This window comes from Sinocyclocheilus anshuiensis, unplaced genomic scaffold (assembly GCF_001515605.1).
Source record: "Sinocyclocheilus anshuiensis isolate Anshui unplaced genomic scaffold, SAMN03320099.WGS_v1.1 scaffold1101, whole genome shotgun sequence".
Lineage (NCBI taxonomy): Eukaryota > Metazoa > Chordata > Actinopteri > Cypriniformes > Cyprinidae > Sinocyclocheilus > Sinocyclocheilus anshuiensis.
Window position 1 is genome coordinate 242,280 of NW_015558562.1, and position 1,230 is coordinate 243,509.

The following is a 1,230-nucleotide window of genomic DNA, read 5'->3' on the forward strand; positions in this document are numbered from 1 at the left end:
GTGAAATAAATCGAGTGCCGATATGCAAACAGCACAAAATGAGCGTGTTAAAATTGATCTGTGTAATAACACGCACTCCTGCTGTGTTTACATGTGTGTGTGAATGGGTTTATAAATAACAGTGAGGATGATGATGATGGTGATGATGAAGCACATGTGTCTCACCCTCTAACGAGTGAACGCCCTTCTCTCGAGCCGTTTCATACACGCTGCTGAAGTCATCGCCCAGGTTCGGATCAGCACCCGCCTCCAGCAGCACCTTCACCGCACTGACCAATAAACACATCCATCAGTAACAGATTCACCTCACACACACACACACACACACACACACACACACACACACACAGACACAGACACAGACACACACACAGACACACACACACACACTCAGACATACTGATTATTCAATATTTAAAAAAATATTACAGCACATTATTTGAATTATGATTATTCAATATATAGGAAATAATTGTCACATTATTTGAATATTAATTATTCAATATTTAGAATTTTTTCGCAACACCGTATTTGAATAATGCTTATTTAATATTTAGGAAATTATTGCATCAGTTTATTTTAATAATAATTGTTCAACATTTAGAAAATGATTGTGTCACATTATTTGAATAATGATTATTCAATATTTTAAATAATATATTACAGCACATTATTTGAATTATGATTATTCAATATATAGGAAATAATTGTCACATTATTTGAATATTAATTATTCAATATTTAGAATTTTTTCGCAACACCGTATTTGAATAATGCTTATTTAATATTTAGGAAATTATTGCATCAGTTTATTTTAATAATAATTGTTCAACATTTAGAAAATGATTGTGTCACATTACTTGAATAATGATTATTCATTATTTTGAATTTTCTGCGTCACATTATTTGAATAATGATTATTGAATATTTACAAAAAATTATGGCAGCATATTATTTGAATAATAAGTGTTTAACAATGAGCATGAAAACTGACAGACAGATGGATAATTCCACCTGTGGGCGGGGCAAGTGTGTGGTGGGTGGGGCCAGTGTTGCCATGGAGACACTGCTGGCCCAGAGCAGTCCGGGGTTCAAGAACACTCGAGTCAACGGAACACACACTTCCAAAAGAGTCAGTGCAGCGTCAAAACAAACAGCATTCTGACCACCACACACACACACACACACACACACACACACACACACACACACACACACTCACACAAGCAT

General features: G+C 35.0%; 1 protein-coding gene across 1 annotated transcript in view; it reads right to left on the minus strand.

The window, feature by feature from the left end:
• LOC107679438 (caseinolytic peptidase B protein homolog) overlaps positions 1–1,230 on the minus strand; it is a 65,047-nt gene that overhangs the window by 33,413 nt on the left and 30,404 nt on the right. Inside the window, 1 exon segment of the mRNA XM_074186975.1 lies at positions 166–269. Within this exon segment, the coding sequence (XP_074043076.1) occupies positions 166–269 (104 nt within the window).